We start from the raw sequence: 21,379 nt of genomic DNA, 5'->3' as shown, positions 1-21,379 counted from the left end.
ACTTGGCATATTTAGCTTTCAATATGGATGTGTTCCACTGGGCTTTGATCTGCTAGAGAAAAAACATTTTTCTATATATCCCCTTCCCCTCAGAGGAGTAATATCCCGGGGTATATTGCCCAAAACTTCCTTTATGTTGGCCGATTGATAATTCTTCATGTATGAGCATGGTCACTGATTGTTAGCAAACAATTTGACTGTTGCAGGCCTCTCTTGCTGTCCACGCATTCTGCCAGACTTTTAGATTGTACCAAATGCTTCAGTCATATTCCACGCTACAGATATAAATTGATTTGCAAAATAAACAAATGTGATGTGAGGGAAAAAAAACTTCACATAGTGCATTCCAGACCTGAACTATTCATTGTCTGGAAGTGTTGTGGAGGCAGGTTCAATTGAGGCATTCAGCAGAAGATTGGATGATTATTTGAATGGAAACAACGTACAGGGGTACAAGGAAAGGCAGGAGAATGGCATTAAGTCATGATGCTCATTTGGAGAACCAGTTCAGACACAATGGGCCAAATTACCTCCTCCAAGTCATAACAATTCTGTACACAAACTATTCCTATGGGCAACTACTCATTCCGTATAAACCAAAGTGAACTTTAGGCACGTGGTATCTGCATGCTCCCTGGGGCATGAAAGAAAAACCTCTGTGATAATGGTGCACTGAATTAACTTAAGTTATCATGCGCACCCTTCATCTTCATGTAAATGTGCCAGACTGTGCTTAAGAACATAAGAACATAAGAAATAGGAGCAGGAGTAGGCCATCTAGCCCTTCGAGCCTGCCCCGCCATTCAATAAGATCATGGCTGATCTGTCGTGGCTCAGTTCCACTTTCCCGCCCTCTCCCCATAACCCTTAATCCCCTCTCTCATCAAAAACCCATCAACCCGCTTCTTAAAAATATTTAGCGAGGCAGCCTCCACCACTTCAACGGGCAGAGAATTCCAGAGATTCACCACCCTTTGAGTGAAGAAGTTCCTCCTCAACTCCGTTCTGAACCGCCTCCCCTTTATCTTGAGGCTGTGCCCTCTAGTCCTACTGTCTTTTTTGAGCGGGAAGAGTCTCTCCATCTCTATCCTATCCATCCCATTCATCATCTTATACGTCTCAATGAGATCTCCCCTCATTCTTCTAAACTCCAACGAGTACAAGCCTAGTTTATTCAGCCTCTCCTCATAGCTCAATCCCCTCAACTCCGGTATCAGCCTAGTAAACCTCCTCTGCACTCCCTCCAGGGCCAAAATATCCTTGCGCAGGTGCGGCGCCCAAAACTGCACACAGTACTCCAGCTGCGGCCTCACCAATGCCCTATACAGCTGCAGCAAGACCTCCCTACTTTTATATTCAATCCCCCTCGCTATGAAGGCCAGCATCCCATTCGCCTTCCTGACCACCTGCTGCACCTGCAAGCTGGGTTTTTGTGACTCATGCACAAGGACCCCGAGGTCCCTCTGCACCGTCGCCTGCTGCAGTTTTTCGCCTCGTAAGTAATAGTCCTTCCTACCATTCTTCCTACCAAAGTGGACCACCTCACACTTGCCAACATTAAATTCCATTTGCCATTTCCTGGCCCATTCGCCCAGCCTATCTAGATCCTTCTGCAGACTCTCCACACCCTCTGCACAATTTGCTGTTCCCCCAATCTTGGTGTCATCAGCAAATTTCGACACCCTGCACTCGGTTCCCTCCTCCAGATCATCTATATAAATGGTAAATAGCTGAGGCCCCAGCACCGACCCCTGGGGCACCCCACTAGTCACCAACCGCCAATCCGAATAGCACCCGTTGACCCCCACTCTCTGCCTCCTATTTGACAACCAATCCTCTATCCACGCTAACACCCTACCCCCAACTCCATGTCCCCTGACCTTCTGCAATAACCTCTTGTGAGGTACCTTGTCAAGTACAAATCCAAGTTGTTCAAAGTGGAAAAAAAGTAGACAACAGAGGAAACCAGTGAAGATTTTTGTTGATTACAGACTTTAGAATTGCACTTCGTCATGAGCCGTCCAGTTTGGAGCCTGCTGACTGGTGCAAATACCTCCTTGTTCCTTTTGAAGTTCAGAAATTGGGAAATTGAGCTCTCCTTCTGTAGTTGAACAAAACATAAATTCAAACAGTGGTTTCCTGCACTCCCAACTATTTGTGAGATCCAAATGTAGCAAATACAGTACTGTATGCTGATTGTTTTCAGTACGAAACAAATAGTAAGAGGCGAGGGCGTTTCAACTTGTTTTGCAATCAGAAAGTGTTTGCTCGCTAGTAATGCCTCATTGCCTGAGTATGAAAGTAAGAAGTCTCACAACGCCAGGTTCAAGTCCAACAAGTTTCTTTGATAGTAGACCTACAAGCTTTTGGAAAGCTGTTCCTTCGCCAGGTGAGTGGAGAGTTCTGTTCACAGGGCATATAATATGCCCTGTTTGTGAACAGAACTCTCTGCTCACCTGACAAAGGAACAGTGTTCCGAAAATTTGTGTGTTTGCTATCAAATAAACTTGTTGGACTTGAACCTGATGTTGCGAGACTTCTTACTGTGTTTACCCCAGTCCAACACCAGCATCTCCACATCATGAGTATGAAAGACCATAGTGATTGTTTGATGAGAACTCACAGCTTAAGTGTCTAATGCAGTGTCCTGCCTGACCGGAACAGTGACCTGCATTTACATTCCACTGTTAATCAAATGTTCACCAGAAGCACTATGGAGCAAGATTTGAGGGTTGGGAAGGGTGAGCTATGAGTGGATTTGCAAATCAGGATGAGATTTTTAAAATTAAGACATTGCTAATTTGGATTGGAATGCACGGGGAGATTAGGTGAACGAGACTTGTGCGAGTTTATGGAGATGTGTGAAGGATGGGAGGCTGGCCAGGTGTACATTGAAATATTCAAGTCTAGAAATATCAAAATATTTGGATGAGGATTTCAGCAACAGGTGAATTGAGGCAGGTGAAATTTGACGGTGTTGTGGATGTGGAAATAGGCTATCTTGGTGATATGGCAGATAAATATTAAAAGTACAGTAATGTTCTTGTGCTAAGCAATGGCTCTCCTTGTCCAATACGGTTAATATATTTGCACTTCTCAAGAAAACGTCTGCAGGTAATGGACAAGAGCACTGCTTCATTAACGCTTTTTTTTGTGTAGAATACATGCAAATTAAAGTTAAAGTTTCTTAATTAATCACAAGTTAGGCTTACATTAACCCTGCAATGAAGTTACTGTGAAATTCCCCTAGTCGCCATGGTCCGACGCCTGTTCGGGTCAATGCACCTAACCTGCACATCTTTCAGATTGTGGGAGGAAACCGGAGCACCAGGAGGAAATGCATGCAGACACGGGGAGAATGTGCAAACTCCACACAGACATGACCCAAGCAGGAATCGAACCCGGGTCTCTGGTGCTGTGAAGCAGCAGTGCTAACCACTGTGCTACTGTTTGTGCACTCACTGCTGTTCCAGGTAAAATCAGCAGCAACCCACAAACCAGGGATAAAACTGGAAACAGTTCACGTGACACTGTAGCTCACCAACAGTGAGAGACAGTTCACTGTTTTCTACCACTTTTCAGGAAGCTGCCTGAATTTTTTCAATTCATAAGGTTGTGGAGAATAGACTGGTATTGGCTCCAGCATTGCTTTATGGAAGCATTATCGATACTGTTAGCTTGAGATGTTTGAGCAATGAATACAAAATTTCAATCCAACTACAGTGTCATGGCAGTATGATAATCCAACATATGCTTCTCCTTGTTCTTCGTAAAAAGCGCACTTTTCCCCTGTACCCCTCACCTCTTTGTTCCAATCTTTGCACTGACAGTGCAAGTGGCAGCTCGAAGATGCAGTAAATACCTTGAGAAGGTGGGAGAAATCTGCATTTTGTCCCCTTTCTCAAAATGCGAGGCCTGTGCTGAGCATCTCCCGAGGAAAATGTGACTAAGTTCAAAAGTTCCATGTCAACCCGAGAATGTGCTGCTGCCGGGTAAGGCCTGCTCGACATGTAGAAACACGTGGAATCATTGAAATCCTCTGCGGTATAACCCAAGGTTTCTCCATTCACACGTTGAAGCTTTTGGTGAATTGGGATTGATTGTTTTCACAGATTTCTACTTCATTAGCATAAATGTCCTTGGTCTTATTTACAGTCTGCCATTGTGAATAAAAACCTTCACTCATTGTTACCTTTACTGAAATCAAATAGTTGACAGTTGTATTTGATCTGGCCTAAAATTAAATGCAGTATGGTCATTGTGGTACAGATTATATCAATGGACTTCTGTTATTTGTTTATCTATACAGACTTACCACTCTCTTCAAGAAGTTCTTGTGTCCTTCAGCAGAAGAGTTTTGTGTTATCCCTTTTACAGACATTTTCACTTGGCTTTGAAAGCTGTTGAGGATGCAGTGATAATACTTCAGCTGGGTAAGAACGGTTTGTAAATCCGAACTGACTTGATTTGATTTATCATTGCCACGCATTAGTATACAGTGAAAAGTATTGTTTCTTTCATGCAAAGCATACCATTCATAGAGAAAGAAACGAGAGTGCAGGATGTAGTGTTACAGTCGTAGCTAAGGTGTAGAGAAAGACCAACTTAATGTGATGCACGTCCATTCAAAAGTCGAATGGCAGCAGGGAAGTAACAGTTATTGAAGTCGGTTGTACGTGACCTCAGACTTTTTGTATCTTTTTCCTGACGGAAGAAGGTGCAAGAGAGAATGTTCAGGGTGCATTGAGTCCTTAATTATGCTGGCTGCTTTTCTGAGGCAGCAGGAAGCGTAGACAGTGTCAGTGAATGGGAGGCTGCTTTTTGTGATGAACTGGGCTTCATTCACGACCCTATGAAGTTTCTTGTGGTCTTGAGCAGAGCAGGATGCAACCAGAAAGAACGCTTTCTATGGTGCATCGGTAAAAGTTGGTGAGAGTCGTAGCTGACGTGCCACGTTTCCTTAGTTTTCTGAGAAAGTCAAGGCGTTGGTGTGCTTTCTTAACTGTAGTGTTAGCATGGGGAACTGCACAACCCTGCCACAGCAACCTCTGCACCACATGCCAGATCATTGACATGGATGCCATCATCTCACGTGAGAACACCATCCATCAGGTACGTGGTACACACACTCGCAACTTAACCAACGTTGTCTACCTGATACGCTGCAGGAAAGGATGTCCTGAGGCATGGTACATTGGGGAGACCATGCAGATGCTACGACAACAGATGAATGAACATCGCTCGACAATCATCAGGCAGGAATGTTCTCTTCCTGTCGGGAACACTTCAGTGGTTACAGGCATTCGACGTCTGATTTTTGGGTAAGCGTTCTTCAAGGTGGCGTTCACGACACACGACAATGCAGAATCGTTGAGCAGGAACTGATAGCCAAGTTCTGCACACATGAGAGCGGTCTCAGCTGGGATCTTGGGTTCATGCCATCTTTTGGCTTTTTTGATATGTCTCCTTGAATCATAATTGGGTTTCTTGTATAGGTCAGTGTCGCCTGTCTTGAATGCCTCAGACCTGGATTTCAGCAGGCAGTGGATATCCCTGGTTTCTGATTGGGAAACACACGGATTTGCTTCTTTGGCAAACGGTCTTCTACACACTTACAAATGAAGTCAGATACTGTTGTGGTGTACTTGTTCAGGCTGGTCACAGAGTTTTTAAATACTGACCAGTCCACTGACTCTAAACATCCCCTTCGGAGATTATCCGAAACCTCAGACCAACATTACATAACTTTCTTTGCTGGATTCACCGGCTTCAGTTTTTACTTATAAACCGGGAGCAGGAGCACAGCCTTGTGGTCTAATTTGCCAAAGTGTGGTGGGTGATAGAGCTGTAGGCATGTTTGATATTTGTGTAGCATTGGTCAGGATATTTAGGCCTTTGGTGGAGCAGATGTGTTGGTGGTAACTTGATAGTACACGCTTGAGTTTGGCCTGATTTGAAGTCCCCGGCCCCGATGAACAATTCCACGGGCTGTTTCAACTCCAAGCTATTCGTAGTGGTGTGTATTTCATCCAGCGTGATCTTCACGTCTGCTTGGGGTGGGGTCTAAACTGCCACCAGAATAACGGAGGTGAACTCCTGTGGAAGGTAGTAGGGGCAGCATTTTAGCATCAGGTATTCTAGTTCTGGGGAACAGAAAGTTGCCAGTGTTGGTATGTCTAGGCACAACAAGGTATGATTAGAAAGTAGACCCCACTTCTCCTCGCCTTGCCTGAGGTCGCTGTATGGTCCATTCGATGGATTGAGAAGCCGTCTGGTTGCAGGGCACTGGTGAAGCAGGAGTGAACCAGGTCTCAGTGAAACAGAGTACACAGCAGTCTTTCAGTTCCCTTTGGAAAGTGAGTCTGGCTCGAAGTTCGTCTTGTTTTCCTGAGACTGGACATTTTGCCAGGAGTAAGCTGGGGAGGTGGACCTTGGGACCACGTTGTTTCATGCAGGTCTGCATGCTTTCCACACTTCCTGAAGTGACTGCTTCTTTTCGAGCATGGGAGACGGTGAGAGTGGTTTGCGATGTTAAGGGTATGATTGAGTCCAATGAGGTTCTTCGCTCCGGTTCGTGTGCAGATGGAGAATTTGTTGCCTTGCTTGCAGTCCCTGTGTCAGTGGATGAGTCTGAACGGTCGGGCGTTCTGGGTCGCTGCTGTGTTGCGGTTTGGCTTTGCCAGTCGGCAGATACCCAGACCATGCTCTGGCGTGGATGGGCCGAAGGCCGGTAAGTGGATGATGTCTCAGGTCACGGATGAGCCAGTGGCCTGGTCTGTGTATCGGGCTGCACTGGATTACTGCCAGGTCAGGGTCTTCCTTCGGAGGTCGGAGGATCTCTTGACCTGCAAGTAAATTTAAAAGAGCACTTAGTGATTGTTAGGCCGTGAGAGTTTATTTCAGTGTGTGGAGAAAGTAGAAGCTTTGGTGGGCTTTTTTAACTATCGTGTCGTCATGAGGAGGACCAGGACTGATTGTTGGCGATCTGGACACTTAAAAACTTGAAGCTCTCGACCATTTCTACTGAAGCTGCTTAAAAGGATAAGAATTTACCCTCACAGCTTGACCACCAAAGATGATGATCAGTTTGTCGACTGAATCTTAGAGTGAAGCACATTGAATTGCGCAGATAGCTATCTGTGGAACTATAGTCAGGGAACAGCCTTCAGAGAGGGGAATCAAGTATAAGAACATAAGAAATAGGAGCAGGAGTAGGCCATCTAGCCCTTTGAGCCTGCCCCGCCATTCAATAAAATCATGGCTGATCTGCCGTGGCTCAGTTCCACATTCCCGCCCTCTCCCCATAACCCTTAATCCCCTCGCTTATCAAAAGTATCTGGACTGGTTACAAAGCTTATTAGTTAAGACATCAAATTTGGAATGCTTTTTTACAACATGCAATCAGAGCAGCATGACGCATCCCGTCAATAATTTTGATTTACGAGATGATGTATTATACATAGGCAACTGACACAGTCTTGAATTGCTATGAATGTAACAGAAGTGTTTTGCATTCTGAAGAATGAATCTTATTGTGGGAGACTTGCATTTGTTTCTCTCGCCTCTGCTCCAATCTTGTTGATGGGGACAAGATCTGTGGGCGGGTCCTTGTCTACTCTATCCAATTGTATTCCTCATCGAGGGACTTTTGATTGTAGAATTCATTGTTCAGTTCAGTGTAGAATCTATTCACTGACTACTGACCCTGAATAATTTGTTTGGAAAGGACAGTTCAAGTCTTATTCTGTCTTGTTCAGATAGAAATAGGGTTAAATATTAAAATAAAGCTTCTTAATCAGTGAGAAAGTTTAGATCTTTTTTGAATCTTAGTGTTACTTCAGAAGAAAGTTTTGTTGGTATTGTTTGCTGTGATTTTTTTTTGTCCTTAGGCATTGCGTCAGCACCCAGCTTTATTTCTCCATTGCTTCTCTTAATCTCTGCACTGCCTCTATTCTATCAAGTCTTTGGTCTAATTTTGAGTCTTGCAAAATTTGCAGTATTTCCAGTTAAATATTTGTGAAAACAGAAACCACTCTGTCTTTGGGCCTGGTCACAAACGCCATTGCCAATCCCACTGCCAACTATATTGCTGGCAACCTTGGCATCCTGTTTGACCCCAAATTGAGCTTCCAACCTCGTATCTTCACCTTCATCCAGACAACCTATTCCCACTAATCAGCTCTCTCTTGCATTTCTACCTCAGCCCTTTAGCCACTGAACCCCTCTTTCATGCCATTGTCACCTCCAGAAATGAATGTTCCAAAGTTGTCTTTGTTGATCCTGCAGGCTTCCCATCTTCCATTAACCTCAATTTATCCTGCCCCATGCCAAATTCTGCTTGCCTCTCATCAATTAACAGTTTCCTAAAGCACCAAATTTAAAATTCCTGTCCTCATGTTCAAATTCCTCGTGCCTTTGACCTACCTTTTTTCTGTAACCTCCTCCAGCCCTATCCCTGTTTCAAACTCTACTTTCCGCCAGTGCTTCTCTTGTGCATTCCCCCTTCCCTTTGTCCCAGCATTGGCAGCCATATTTTCTCCTGCATCTGCACCATCCCTTAGACTAGGTCTCTACTCTTTGGAGTTTAGAAGGATGAAGGGGGATCTTATAGAGACGTATAAGATAATGAAGGGAATGGATAGGGTAGAGGTAGGGAGTTTCTTCCCGCTTAGAAAGGATAGCAGGACTAGAGGGCAAAGCTTCAAAATCGGGGGGGTGGGGCAGTCTAGATCGGAGTTGAGGAGGAACTTCTTCACTCAAAGGGTGGTGAATCCCTGGAATTCTCTGCCCATTGAAGTGGTGGAGGCTACCTCGCTAAATATATTTAAGCCACGGGTAGATAGGTTTTTGATGGACAGGGGAGTTAAGGGTTATGTGGAGGAAGCGGGAAAGTGGAACTGATGATTAGCTATGATCTTATTGAATGGTGGGGCAGGCTCGAAGGGCTAGATGGCTTACTCCTGCTCCTATTTCTTATGTTCTTAATTCCTTGGTTAAGCTCCAGTGTTCTCTGACCTCCCTCTCCTCATTAAACAAATTCAGTGACTGGATTTAATTTGGTTCTGATGTTCCTTTCCTTTCTGATTATGACCCTGTGTAATTTTTTTTTACATTAAAGATGGGGGATGGTGATGTCTATAACCTGGTTTGTGCAACCAGATTAGAGGATAGGTAGGAACAACCTCATGAAACAGTTTGCAAACGGATGTTTTGATAGAAATACATAGATAAATCCAAGTTAATTTTCCATACGTAGCGAAAGTATGTAGCAAATTGCGTCTGCTACAGACTATGGTGTTCTGAGAGTTTGACTGGGTTTTTATTAAGTTGAGTAAATTAATTTTTTCTTAAATTTCCTAAAATTACAAAGAGCTATGCGAGTTGCAAGGTCCTGAATGCTGATGCATATTTGACAAGACATTTACTTAATTTTTACAGAAATTAAAATTTTTTTGTATAACGTGAAATACTATCATCGTGAGTTCTGCGTAATACAATGAGAGCCACAAAGTTTAGTTTTATAGGAGAAAATATTTCCTTCTGTTTGCACATTTAATGCAGCTGCAAGTGATGTAGTTTTGTTGCCGAAACTTTATGGTTATGACTATTCTGTCAGTGAATGATACGGCTGACATCACATTTACTCACACAACTCTTTGTCTTAATGTTTTCCGAGCACAAACCACTCCTTCTAGTGGTGTGCCCCAGGGGTCGGTGCTGGGGCCTCAGCTATTTACCATTTATATAGATGATCTGGAGGAGGGAACCGAGTGTAGAGTGTCGAAATTTGCTGATGACACCAAGATTGGGGGAACGGCAAATTGTGCGGAGGGTGTGGAGAGTCTGCAGAAGGATCTAGATAGGCTGGGCGAATGGGCCAGGAAATGGCAAATGGAATTTAATGTTGGCAAGTGTGAGGTGGTCCACTTTGATAGGAAGAATAGTAGGAAGGACTATTACTTACGGGGCGAAAAACTGCAGCAGGCGACGGTGCAGAGGGACCTCGGGGTCCTTGTGCATGAGTCGCAAAAACCCAGCTTGCAGGTGCAGCAGGTGGTCAGGAAGGCGAATGGGATGCTGGCCTTCATAGCGAAGGGGATTGAATATAAAAGTAGGGAGGTCTTGCTGCAGCTGTATAGGGCATTGGTGAGGCCGCAACTGGAGTACTGTGTGCATTTTTGGGCGCCGCACCTGCGCAAACATATTTTGGTCTTGGAGGGAGTGCAGAGGAGGTTTACTAGGCTGATACCAGAGTTGAGGGGGTTGAGCTATGACGAGAGGCTGAATAAACTGGGCTTGTACTCGTTAGAGTTTAGAAGAATGAGGGGAGATCTCATTGAGACGTATAAGATGATGAATGGGATGGATAGGATAGAGGTGGAAAGACTCTTCCCGCTCAAAAAAGACAGTAGGACTAGGGGGCACAGCCTCAAGATAAAAGGGGGGCGGTTTAGAACGGAGTTGAGGAGGAACTTCTTCACTCAAAGGGTGGTGAATCTCTGGAATTCTCTGCCCGTTGAAGTGGTGGAGGCTGCCTCGCTAAATATTTTTAAGACGCGGGTTGATGGGTTTTTGATAGGAGAGGGGATTAAGGGTTATGGGGAGAGGGCGGGAAAGTGGAACTGAGCCACGACAGATCAGCCATGATCTTATTGAATGGCGGGGCAGGCTCGAAGGGCTGGATGGCCTACTCCTGCTCCTATTTCTTATGTTCTTATGTTCTTATGTTCCAAAGATCATTTGGCCACATTAGTTGAGCTGCATTTTGCAAGATGGGATCTTGGTCTATTTAAAAAGCATTTTGTAAATATATTGTGACCTTAAACTCCACAGCAGTGCAGTCTACAAGTATGTAGACATAAGCTATTTGATGTGCCTCCAAGAACATAGCAGTGTCCCAGGTTAATTCACTGCTCTACTGAAGAGCTTGTCCAAATCCCCTCAAGAAATAAACCACAAAGCTATGTGGTTGCTCTGTGTCAAAAGCAAATATTGTTGTTGAAAATATTAGGTTTCATGTTTGGATGTTTTGTTTGAAAGGCATGTATTTTTTTTAAACTAGCCTCTGAACCAAATGCTTGCAGGGTGTATAATGGAGGTTATGTGCAATGTTCTAATTATATACTTTAATGGGACGATAAAAGAGCACTTTCTATTGCAGCAGTTCTGTTTCCTACATTAGTTTCCTTTGCAGCTTCCCTGACCAAGTGCCCAGAAAAATTTTGATTTATGCTCTGTGCAGGCACCACTGGATTAATACTGTGCCAACTCCTTTCACATGTACAGTGTTGGGTATAGACTCTGCAGAGTTGTACACATTGGCTCCTCTCGGAAGCAAACCAGTGAGGAAGGAAAATCAGTGGCAGGAGACCATTCAGCCCATCGAATCTGCACTGACTGTCTGACAGAGCATCATACCCAGGCCCACCCCATCCCAGTAACTCCAAGCATTTGCCCTGCTAATCCGCCTAACCTACACATCTTGGGACACGAAGGGGCGATATATCACAGCCAACCTGCCTAACTGAAATAATACTTGAGTTTCAAAATCTGTCTTTCTCAAATCTTCATTCACTACAGTACTAATTTTCTGATTGTGTCTGGGGGGTGGGGCTGAGATCTTACTAATTTTCTTGTCTATCTGCTGAATAATTGACGATCTGTCAGAATGTTTTAAGGTGGGGCTCACGATCAATTACCAGGGTCTTCATTTGTGGTTATGCGCCGTCCGTCCACTTCCTTCACAGTGCCAACAGCACTGTGCAAACGGATGAACATCTACAGATGTCTGGAAGCCATGAAGTTGGGAATTTGATCGCAGCCGCAGCTGAAATGGGGAGGGTGAATAGCCAACCCACTGGCAATGCAGAACAAAGCTTACCAGTGGCAGCAACTGTTCCTGCTGCCAGAAGCATTAGAGAGGAACCCTGGATCCAAAGTATCTTCCCCATTGATGAATTTGCATGCTCCAAAAAATAAATGGATGGATTTCCCACTCGTACTCAGACTGGCATTTCATAAGTGGGGACTCAAAATTGACATGATGAGGGACAAGTCTCATGGGATCACAGGTGAACTAGCCAGATGGGTACAGAACTGGCTTGGCCATAGAAGACAGAGGGTAGCAGTGGAGGGGTCTTTTTCTGATTGGAGATCTGTGACTAGTGGTGTTCTGCAGGTCTCTGTACTGGGACCTCTGCTGTTTGTGATATATATAAATGATTTGGAAGAAGATGTAGCTGGTCTGATTAGTAAGTTTGCGGATGACACAAAGATTGCTGGAGTTGCGGATAGTGATGAATATTGTCAGAGAATACAGCAGGATATAGAGAAGCTGCAAAATTGGGCGGAGAAATGGCAGATGGAATTTAATCCAGATAAATGCAAAGTGATGCATTTTGGTAGATCTAATGCAGTGGGAAGCTATACAATAAATGACAGAACCATCAGGAGTATAGACACACAGGCATCTGGATGTGCAAGTCCACAGATCCATAAAGGTGGCAACAGAGGTGGAAAAGGTGGTGAAGAAGGTATTTGGCATGCTTGCCTTTATTGGATGAGGCATAGAGGATAAAGTTGGCATATGATGTTGCAGTTATATAGAACATTGGTTAGGCCACATTTGGAGTACTTTGTCCTGTTCTGGTTGCCACACTACCGGAAGGACATGGAGGCTCTGGAGAGAGTGCAGAAAAGGTTTACCATGATGTTGCCTGGTAGGGAGGGTATTAGCTATGAGGTGAGATTGAGTAAACTAGGGTTGTGCTCCCTGGAAAGACAGAGGTTGAGGGGTGACCTAATAGAAGTTTATAAAATTATGAAGGGCATAGATAGGGTGAACAGTTGGAAGCTTTTGCCCAGGTCAGAAATGACAAACACAAGGGGTCACAAGTTCAAGGTAAGGGGGCAAGGTTCAGTATGGATGTCAGGGGGATGTATTTTACACAGAAGGTGGTGGGGACCTGGAATGCACTGCCAAGCAAGGTGGTTGAGGCAGACATGCTAGGCTCATTTAAGATTTATCTAGATAGCCACATGAACAGACTGGGAATAGAGAGATACATATGGATGATCTAGTTAGGAACACGTGGTCAGTGCAGGCTTGGTGGGCCAAAGGGCCTGTTCCTGTGCTATATTGTTCTTTGTTCTTCTTTGTTCTAAATGCTGCTACCCCCCGCCCCACCAATCTTGACGTTTCCAATGGCACACACCTGCCTATATTAAAAATTAATTTGCTCCTAATTTGGAACTGGTGATGAAAGCTTTCTGCTGGATCCATACCTCATTTAGCAGAGTGAGGAGATCAAGTGATCAGAAGTGTCACAGCCAGTGACACAAAGAGAAAAGTGGCCTCAGTGTTTTCTATGATGTAGCAAATATTAATTTAGTCTAGAGAAGTGTTCTTGGTGTCATTTCTGAAGAAACAAAGTTGAAGCAATTTTTTAAACTGCTGCATTTAAAGAGAAGATGCATTTGTACTGAGTTTGTTTGAAGTTGAATGTAGTGTTGAAGGAAAAGATGTGTAATGTTTTGTCCCTGCTGCCTCTCTCAGATGGTTCCCACCCGCCCCCGTTTCTCTCCCTCTTCCTTTTAAAACGAGGAAGCAAAACTGGAGCCCCATGAAGTTTTTGTTTCCTGACGCTGCTAAAACCCTGTTAATCTGTCGTGGCTGCAGTCTGCATATTATTAAGGACAATCACGGTGCATCTGAAACACACTTTGAAGGAAGCGCACACTCTGCCAAGTTGGATCGTCCTTGAGGAATAGGGGGAGGTGTGCAGGAGGTAGTAATTACTGCTACAGCTTTGACCTGTGTCTGACCTGCATTTATCCTAGTTTTTTTTAACATGAATTTTAACCTATGTTGCTTGAATAGTTGTAAAAAAAATCAAAAATCTCAGCATTTGCTCGTTATGTAAAAGTAGAACTCATAAGAACATAACATAAGAAATAGGAGCAGGAGTAGGCCTTCTAGCCCTTCGAGCCTGCCCCGCCATTCCAGAAGATCATGGCTGATCTGAAGTGGCTCAGTTTCACTTTCCCACTTTCTCCCCATAACCCTTAATTCCCTTGTCTATCAAAAACCTATCTACCTGTGACTTAAATATATTCAGCGAGGTAGCCTCCACCACTTCAACGGGTAGAGAATTCCAGAGATTCACCACCCTTTGAGTGAAGAAGTTCTTCTTCCTCCTCAACTCTGATCTAAACTGCACCCCCCCCCCACCGCCTTACCTTGAGGCTGTGCCCTCTAGTCCTGGTATCCTTTCTAAGTGGGAAGAATCTCTCTACCTCTACCCTATCCATCCCTTTCATTATCTTACACGTCTCTATAAGGTCCCCCCTCATCCTTCTAAACTCCCAACGAGTACAAACCTAGTCTATTTAGTCTATCTTCATAGTCCAACCCCCTCATCTCCGGTATCAGCCGAGTGAACCCCCTCTGCACTCCCTCCAAGGCCAAAATATCCTTGCGCAAGTGCGGCGACCAAAACTGCACACAGTACTCCAGCTGCGGTCTCACCAGTACCTTGTACAGTTGCAGCAAGACCTCCTACTTTTATATTCTATCCCCCTCGCTATAAAGGCCAGCATTCCACTCACCTTGATCACCTACTGCACCTGCAGACTGGGTTTTTGCGACTCGTGCACAAGGACCCCCGGATCCCTCTGCACCGTAGCATGTTACAGCTTTTCACCCTTTAAATAGTAATTCCTCCTAGCATTATTTCTGCCAAAGTGGATAACCTCACACTTGCTAACATTATACTCCATCTGCCAGGTCCTCGCCCACTCGCTCAGCCTATCCAGATCCTCTGCAGACTTTCCACACCCTCCGCACAATTTGCTTTTCCACTCATCTTTGTGTCATCAGCAAATTTCATCACCCTACACTCAGCCCCCTCCTCCAGATCATCTATATAAATGGTAAATAGCTGAGGCCCCAGCACCGATCCCTGCGGCACTCCACTAGTCACCAACCGCCAATCAGAATAGCACCCATTGCTTCCAACTCTCTGCTTCCTATTAGACAGCCAATCCTCTATCCATGCTAACACCTTACCCCCAAATCCGTGCACCCTAACCTTCTGTAGCAGCCTTTTATGAGGCACCTTATCAAACACCTTTTGAAAATCTAAAAACACCACATCCATCGGTTCCCCTCTGTCTTCTCTGTCTTTTACTGAGTTAATCGATTGTGGCTGTTAATTCGGTGTAAACGTTTCATAGGTTTCCCAGCCATTTCTGTCTGATCTTTTGAATAGATACTGTAAAATTAAATTGCCACAAATAATAGTGTCAATTTAAATTTTAGTAAGTTTCTTTTTTTCAGAATCCTGTGCAAGGAAATTCACATTAAGGTGTTGACCGTTTACTATTAAGAGAAATTAGATACCCAAATGCTAACACACAAAATACGAGTAGAAGTAAGCTCTTCAACTCGTCCTATCACTCAACAAGATCTTGGCTGATATGTTTGTATTTCGAATTCCAGATTCTCATCTACCTTTAGTAACCTTTGATTCCCTTACCTGGCAAGAATCCTTCTACCTCTGCCTTAAAAATATTCCACAACCCTGCCTCCACTGTCATAGGAGACAGGGATATGCGGGTAATTTGTGTTAATGGGATAATTTGTTTAGTAATGCTTTAACTAAGACAATTATTCTATACTTGCAGATTTAGCCATATTTTCTCCCTCTTTTTACATCAAGTGGTTTTGCAGATTGAGCAAAATAACTTTGAAAGCAAATAGAATATTGTCGTTTATTACAAGGAGGTTGGAGGATAAAAGTAAGGACGTCACGCAACACATGTACAGGACGTTGAGACTACACTGAGAATACTGTGTACAGTTTTGGTCTCCTTGCTGCAGGAATTTGCATTGGAAAATTTCCGAGAAGGTTCATTTGTCTGATTTCTGAGATAAAGGGGTTGTTGTGTGAGAACAGGTTGAGTCGGTTGCACTTGTACTCAGTGGAGATAAGAAGAATGAGAGATGATCTTACTGAAATGTATAAGATGGAGTCATAGAGGTTTCCAGTAAGGAAACAGGCCCTTCGGCCCATCTTGTCCATGCTGCCCCTTTTTTAAAAGCTCTAAGCTAGTCCTAATTGCCCACATTTGGCTCATATCCCTCTATACCTATCTTATCCATGTAACTGTCTAAATGCTTTTTAAAAGACAAAATTGTACCTGCCTGTAGTACTATGTATGGCAGCTTGTTCCAGACACTCACCATGCTGTGTGTGGAAAAAAGTGTCCCTCTAGACCCTTCTGTATCTCTTCCCCGCTCACCTTAAACCTATGCTGTCAAGTTTTAGATTCTTCTATCTTCGGGAAAAGTTATTTATTATCTACCTTATCTATGCCCTTCATTATTTTATAGACTTCTATAAGATCACCCCTCAGCTTTCTATGCTCCAGAGAAAAAAGTCACACTGTCCAGCCTCTCTTTATAACTCAAACCATCAAGTCCTAGTAGTACCCTAATAAATCTTTTCTGCACTCTTTCTAGTTTAATAATATCTTTTCAACAATAGTGACCAGAACTATACACAGTATTCCAAGTGTGGCATACAAATGTCTTGTACAACTTCAACAAGATGTCCCAACTCCTGTATTCAGCGTTCTGACCAATGAAACCAAACATGCTGAATGCCTTCTTCACCACTCTGTCCACCTGTGATGCATGTGTCACTGTCCCTCATTCATAAATTCGTAAAATTCTGAGGGGCTTGACAGGTTCGATGTTTCCTGTTGTGGGAATCTAGAACTAAGGAACACAACTTGAAGTAAGGGCCCTCGCGTTTAAGGTGAAAGTGAGGACGAGTTTCTTCTCTGAGAGGATCTTAGTCTTTCAAATTCTCTTCCACAAGAGCAGTGGAGATTGGATAACTGAATATATCCAAGGCTCAAAGAGACAGATTTTCGATTGACAAGGGATTCGGGGTTACAGGGCACAGGCGGGAAGATGGAATTCAGGCAACAGTCAGACCAGCAGGGGGTTTTGTGGGACAGTGGCCTGAAAGCTTCAAGTTCAAGTCCCCTGCCAAGACTTGTTGATCACGGAAGGAGCATTCAAGATGTGGTTCAGCGGGCTGATGATCCACCCAGGAATCCTTCTGCCTCTTCCCTATTGCCCAACGGGAAAGTGTGTGAAGATGTACTTTAAAAAAAATCAGTTCAGCCATGATCTTATTGAATGGTGCAGAAGATGTGGTGGGCCAAATGGCCTTTCTTATTTCTTATGATCAGTTAAGACAATCCCTCTTAATTTGTAATGCAATTTTACCTTGATGGTCCCCAGTCATTTTGTCCATTTCTTCAAGTGGAAAGGCAAGTGGTGAGGATGGCAGAGTCTACAGAGGGATATAGACATGTTAGGTGATTGGGGAAAAAACTTGGCAGATGGAACATAATGTCAGAAAATGTGAGGTTAGGCACTTTGGTATGAAGAATAAAGGAGCTGAATATTATTTAAATGGGGAAAGCTGCAGTAGAGAGGGATTTGATGGTCCTTGTGCATAAATTGTGAAAAGCTAGCATGCAAATTCAGCAGGTAATAGGGAAGGCAAATTGAATGTTTGCTTTTACTTCAAAGGGAACAGATTATAAAGATAGGGAAGTCTTGCTAAAACTATGCAAGGCACTAGTTAGACCACACCTGGAGTACTGTGAACAGTTTTGGCCCCCTTATTTAAGGAAAGATATACCTGCATTGGAGGCAATCCAGAGAATGTTCAGTAGGTTGATTCTGGGTATGGAAGGAGGAGCAATTGAGTAGGTTGGGCCTACACTCGTTGGAGTTCAGAAGAATGAGAGGTGACCTTATTGAGAGGTATAGGATTCTTGGGGTTTGAAAGGATAGATGCTGAGAGGCTGCTTCCCCTTGTGGGAAGGTCTAGGATCAGAACATAAGGAGTAGGCCATCTGGCCCTTCGAACCTGCCCCACCATTCAATAAGATCATGGCTGATCTGAAGTGGCTCAGTTCCACTTTCCCGCTTTCTCCCCATAACCCTTAATTCCCTTGCCTACCAAAAACCTATCTACCCGTGACTTAAATATATTTAGCGAGGTAGCCTCCACCACTTCAACGGGCAGAGAATTCCAGAGATTCACCACCCTTTGAGTGAAGAAGTTCCTCCTCAACTCCGTTCTAAACTGCTCCCCCCTTATCTTGAGGCTGTGCCCTCTAGCCCTGCTGTCCTTTCTGAGCGGGAAGTATCTCTCTACCTCTACCCTATCCATCCCTTTCATTATCTTATACGTCTCTATAAGATCCCCCCCCTCATCCTTCTAAACGCCAACAAGTACAGACCCAGTCTATTCAGCCTCTCTTCATAGTCCAACCCCTCATCTCTGGTATCAGCCTAGTGAACCTCCTCTGCACTCCCTCCAAGGCCAAAATATCCTTGCGCAAGTGCGGCGACCAAAACTGCACACAGTACTCCAGCTGCAGCCTCACCAGTGCCTTGTACAGTTGCAGCAAGACCTCCCTACTTTTATATTCTATCCCCCTCGCTATAAAGGCCAGCATCCCATTCGCCTTCTTGATCACCTACTGCACCTGCAGACTGGGTTTTTGCGCGTCATGCACAAGGACCCCCAGGTCCCTCTGCACCGTAGCATGCTGCAGCTTTTCGCCCTTTAAATAGTAATCCCTCCTACTATTATTTCTGCCAAAGTGGATAACCTCACACTTGCTAACATTGTACTCCATCTGCCAGGTCCTCGCCTACTCACTCAGCCTATCTAGATCCCTCTGCAGACTTTCCACACCCTCCACACAATTTGCTTTTCCACTTATCTTCGTGTCATCAGCAAATTTCGACACCCTACACTCAGCCCCCTCCTCCAGATCATCTATATAAATGGTAAATAGCTGAGGCCCCAGCACCGACCCCTGCAGCACTCCACTAGTCACCAACCGCCAATCGGAATAGCAATCAGTGAATATTATCTCGGAAGAAGGGGTTAAAAGAAGAACCCAGGACGGGAAGCAGGCCCTTCGGCCTAATGAGCCCGCGTCGCGGTTGTGCATTTAAGACAGATGAGGAGGAATTTCTTCTCTTGGTGAATCTGTAGATTTCTTCATCGTAGAGGGTGGTGGAGGCTGGGTCATTTTAGGTATGTTCAATGCCAAGGTAGACATTTTTAATGAGTAAGGGTATCCAGGATTAGAGATAAGGCGGGACAGTGGAGTGGAGTCATGATCAAATTGAATGGTGGAGCTGACTTGATAGACCGAATGACCTACTTCTATTTCTAGATTTTATGGCATAATCCTCATGAATGTTAGGGGTTATTTACCATTGGACGTCAACGGTAAGGTTACTCACCTGAAACCTCCACACTCATACTTTCCCACTCGTGTTAACAGGACTATAACAAGCAGGAAATCTGGCTTATGATCTGCTCCTTAGCTGGGTATCAGGAGGGAGATTTGTTTGGCCCCAACTACTGCTGCAGCTTAGATCGGCCAGCTCAGCAAAATGTCCTGTATTTGCAGATAACTGTATCCACTGTTACATTCACTACCTCAGCTACTTGGGGATTGAAGCAATTAATTAATCTTAATAAAAGTAATTATAAGGTCCCTTATTTTGCCTTTCCCAGACTTTGCTTTTCGTCAGGAAGATGACCTGACCACACTATGACCTGCCAGGCATTAGGTTTGAATGGCAGTAACTAGTTCTTCTCAAGAGCTCATTTATTCTCTCAATTGTGCTGAGACTAATGAGACTTGACCTGTGGAGGAAACACGTGTGCATACGCCTGTAGATTGTTCTCTGTGCATGAATTATGTTGTTTTAATACCAATCTGTTTCCGTGGTTGGCGCAGGGTTTTACATGAAATAATTATGCAGTGAAACCTTGCCATTTACTTCCAATGACAATAATAGTTGCCTTGTTTCCTCCCAAAGTGAAAGCCCACTCACTAGGCGATTTCCGCTTGTCCCTGGTCTCACATACCCTAAACATTTGCTAAGGAATGTCAAAATGAATTGTAGTTTAGTTTATCAGTCTCGAGTTTTAAAATTATATCAGACCACACCTTTTTTACTTGCAACCTTCAGTTTGAATAAATTTTGTGTTGCAATTTTGGGGAGGTGTGAGTTAAACGACGGTGCGTGGAAGAGGGCATCTTAATGAATGATAGTACCGCAGAGTGTCTCCCGAAACAATGCAATATAAGGATTGCAAAAGGAATGGTGGAATAACCGAAAAACAGTGGCATCAAATGTGGCACAGAAAGATAGAGTGGGAATAAAAGATTTGCTTCAGAGAGAAAAGACGCGATGAATTTAAAATTTAACTAAAAGTCAAATCTCTAGTCACAAGAACGGGACTCAGCAGTTTAAAATGTTCCCTTGCTTGACAGGACAGTGAGATTGGCATTTCAGTAATGCTTATTACATTGTTAAAAGGGCACTTGCACCATTAATTATAAGCTGTACCCTTCTGCAGTGGATTTAATAGGCAATTAATGTGAAAATTGAACCAGGTCTTAAAAGTAATAGGGCAGTTTAGGGGTGAGATGCTGCTTGTGTAAGGCAAATGGAGGAGTAGTACTAATCAACCAGCAACATACAACCAGAAGGAATGGGAGCAGAAATAGGCCGATGCACCATCCAGTAAGATCATGGCTGATCTGTTTGTGTTTCAAGTTCCACATTCCTCTCTACCCCCTGAGAATCCTCGATTCTCTTGAGTAATAAGATTCTATCTATCTGCACCTTAATATTCAATGGCCTCACCTTCACTACCTTCTGCGAGGGAGTTCCAAAGTTGCACAGCCCTCAGAGAAAAAAAATCTGCAGTTTTATCATTTGGTTGGAGCTTGCTGGCATGTTAATTGTATATTGGTTGTGTATTGTTTTTTCGGGTTGGGTGTTGCCCCCCCCCCGGCGATCCTCCAGCTCTCGGCCCTCCCCCAGTCCTCCAGCTGTCGTGGAGAGTAGAAAGATTGGGGGGGCAAGTGGAAAGACGTTTCCTCCTTTTGGAGGATCTTAAAATATGGATCACTGTTTAAAAATAAGGGGTCACTCGTTTAAGTGAGATGAGAAATATTTTCTATGAGGATCATAAGTCTCTCTCGTTCTCTTCCTCCAAGGCCAGTGGTTGTAGATTCTTTGAATATTTTTAAGGCAGAGCTAGACAGATTGTTGATAAACAAGGGAGTGAAAAGTTGGCAACAATATGGGGTTAAAGTTATAATCAGATCAGCCGTGACCTTATTGAATGATGGAGAGGCGCATGGCCTACTCCTGCTCCTAATTCATGTGTTTGTCATGTTGCAGAGTTGTTGTGCTGGAATAATTATACAGAGGTTGTAAAATATTACCCTTATCGATGTGGCAGCCAGCCAT

At 44.1% G+C, this 21,379-nt stretch overlaps 1 protein-coding gene across 1 annotated transcript in view; it reads left to right on the top strand.

Moving 5' to 3' along the window:
- The window catches only part of shq1 (SHQ1, H/ACA ribonucleoprotein assembly factor), a 133,700-nt gene that overhangs the window by 56,060 nt on the left and 56,261 nt on the right, over nucleotides 1-21,379 (top strand). The window contains exon 10 of the mRNA XM_080186320.1: nucleotides 4,310-4,433. Coding sequence (XP_080042446.1) covers nucleotides 4,310-4,433 — 124 coding nt within the window. The remainder of the gene's footprint in view (nucleotides 1-4,309; nucleotides 4,434-21,379) is intronic.

Source organism: Carcharhinus amblyrhynchos, chromosome 3 (genome assembly GCF_965287045.1).
Source record: "Carcharhinus amblyrhynchos chromosome 3, sCarAmb.v2.hapA, whole genome shotgun sequence".
Classification (NCBI taxonomy): Eukaryota; Metazoa; Chordata; class Chondrichthyes; order Carcharhiniformes; family Carcharhinidae; genus Carcharhinus; species Carcharhinus amblyrhynchos.
This window is presented reverse-complemented; position numbering and strand designations above follow the sequence as displayed.